The sequence below is a fragment of the Salpingoeca rosetta genome (assembly GCF_000188695.1).
Source record: "Salpingoeca rosetta unplaced genomic scaffold supercont1.12, whole genome shotgun sequence".
NCBI classification, from domain to species: domain Eukaryota; class Choanoflagellata; order Craspedida; family Salpingoecidae; genus Salpingoeca; species Salpingoeca rosetta.
Window position 1 is genome coordinate 172,014 of NW_004754922.1, and position 2,500 is coordinate 174,513.

Consider the following 2,500-nt stretch of genomic DNA (forward strand, 5'->3'; position numbering starts at 1 on the left):
CACACACACACACACACACCCACACACCCACCCACACACACACACACACACACACACACACACACTCCCACACACACCCACCCACACACACACACCCACACACACACACACACACACCCACACACACCCACACACACCCACACACCCACACACACACACACACACACACCCCCACACACGCACCAGAACAACAAAACTGGTGTGCGTGTACGCGTTTGCACACTGCGGTGCACGTTCACACCAGCGTGCGCATGCAAACACCAGTACATTTACAACCACACACACACATGCACACGCACACAAGGGTGCACTCACTGTTCCTCCATTGCCAGTTCCTGAGATGCCCAGCTTCATCTCGTTGAGGTTCTCGTCAAACAGGCGCATCATATCCGCTGCCCCTTGCCGCGCCGCCGCAAGCGCATCGCTCTCCTCCTTTTCGCTGCTCATCTTGGTCGGGTGCTTTTGTTGTTGTTGGTTTGTTTGTGTGTGTGCAGTTTTTTTTTTTTTTGCAGCAACTGATCTGCTACTTTTTATCGTGTTGCACCAGCTGTCGGCGAAGCGGAAATTCAATGAAGACATACATAATGACCGACGGATGACATTCACAATTGCGAAACGCGAACCCAAAACAACGCACACGAACCAAACCAACAACCAAACGACAACACCTTGATCTCTGCTCCTCGCCAACCACCGCGACCACCACCACCGCAGCGGCTGTTGCTCTCGCCCAAGGCCCCTTGCCTCACTGCTTCCTCCCCTCTCCCTCCCTTTCCCTTTCTCAACAAGCAAAGTAAGTTAGAGTGCGCACATCGCCCAGATGTTTCCGTGTATTACGTGCGCACAACTTCTGTCAACACCCGATACGTGCCCATCAGCATCTGCTCACATCCTGTTCCTTTCTCCCATCCGTTTCCCTGCACTCTCTCCTCTTCCTGTCCATCGCACTCTCCCGCGTTCCACTCTCACCTTGACCACTCCACTCCTGCTCACCACCAATTTTAATTTTTTTTTTGCTTTCCAGGGATGAAGTTCGGCAAGACCATCCGCAACAAGGCCTTGCCGCAGTGGGCCATGCACTACATGGACTACAAGGCGCTCAAGAAGATCATTCGCAAGTGCGTTGCGGCGCAGATGAAACGTGATGCCACCCGCCAGGCTGCAGCCGAGGGGCGCCCGTCAGAACAAGTGGCCAGCAGCCCGACAACAAAATCAGCCACATCAACCGCAGCTGGCGCCACCGAAACAGGGAAACCGCCCACGTCAGCGGAATCGGCAGCATCGGCAACCGAACCAACCACACTGCAAGACGACGAGCGCGAGTACGAGACATGCGTCACGTACTTCTTCTTCTTGCTGCAGCGGCAACTGGAGAAGGTATCTGACCTGTTTGCAGACGAGTCAACGCTGCTGCAGGCGCGCCTCATGGCCATCACAGACAAGTTCAACCGCATGGCCGTCGACTCCACCCTTCCGGAGCCCGACTTTCGTCGCCAGGCCGTGGCGCAGCTCCTGCGCGGCATCAACGACCTCCTCACCACGCAGCACAACCTGCGCGACTTTTCACACATGAACAAGGAGGGCTTCCGCAAGATCCTGAAGAAGCTCGACAAGCAGCTCGGCACAAGCTACTCTGCCAAGTGCATGAACGAGCGCGTCAACGTCGCCTCCTTTGCAACGTGCAGCGAGACGCTCGACCCGCTGGAGCACCGCGCCCGCCGCCTCAAGCTTCGGCTCGAGCGCGTGCTCGGTATCCGTGGGTCGTCCTCTGCCATGCGCCTGCTCGCCAAGCGCGCGCCACCGCACGCCACCACGCCCGCCTCCGCCTCCGCCAGCGAAGACGACGAGGACGAGGTCGACATCATCCATGACGTGGCCGGCGGCCTCTCCGACAGCGGCAGGCCCGTCTGGCACGCGGGCAGCGCGGCTACTGGGGACGTGACTTCGCTCAGCGGGGGCGCCATGCCGCACAACCTGGGCCAGCTGCTGGACACCGCCCGGTTCACAGACCTCGACGCGGCGCTGCTGCACGTGGAGCCGATGGAGCGCACCGCCATCATGGACGAGCTGCTCGTGCGCGCATGCAAGACTGCAAACTCGGACGCCATCGCCTATTGCGTCAAGCACAAGGCCAACAGCCTGCACCACACGGAACCGCACGGGTACACGTGCTGGCACATCCTGGTACGGCGCAACCGGCTGCCACAGCTTGAGCTGCTGGCCAAGCTCTCACACAAGCGGCAGGTGCGACGTGCGTGCACAGAGACGGACGCCATGGGAGAGACAGTGCTCCATCTCGCAGCAGCGTTTGGGCGCGTGGATGCACTGCGGCTGTTCCGCCAACACAGCGCAGACCTGGACGTGATGGCGTCCAACGGGTTTACGCCGCTGCTTGCAGCCATCCACCGCAGCCAGACGCAGGCTGCACTTGCCCTCATTGAGATGGACGCGGACCCAGACCTCTTCAACTCGGAACTCTCCTCATGTGAGTGCACGGGCA

General features: G+C 59.4%; 2 protein-coding genes across 2 annotated transcripts in view; one reads left to right on the forward strand and one right to left on the reverse strand.

Annotated features, from left to right (window-relative positions):
* Positions 1-447, reverse strand: part of PTSG_05106 (beta actin) — a gene marked incomplete at its 5' end in the record, with an annotated part of 8,949 nt that extends 8,502 nt beyond the window's left edge. Inside the window, one exon of the mRNA XM_004993634.1 lies at positions 316-447. Within this exon, the coding sequence (XP_004993691.1) occupies positions 316-447 (132 nt within the window). The remainder of the gene's footprint in view (positions 1-315) is intronic.
* A 164-nt stretch (positions 448-611) lies between these two features.
* The window catches only part of PTSG_05107 (uncharacterized protein), a 6,000-nt gene continuing 4,111 nt past the window's right edge, over positions 612-2,500 (forward strand). Inside the window, exons 1-2 of the mRNA XM_004993635.1 lie at positions 612-793; positions 1,025-2,485. Coding sequence (XP_004993692.1) covers positions 1,027-2,485 — 1,459 coding nt within the window. The 5' untranslated portion in view covers positions 612-793; positions 1,025-1,026. The remainder of the gene's footprint in view (positions 794-1,024; positions 2,486-2,500) is intronic.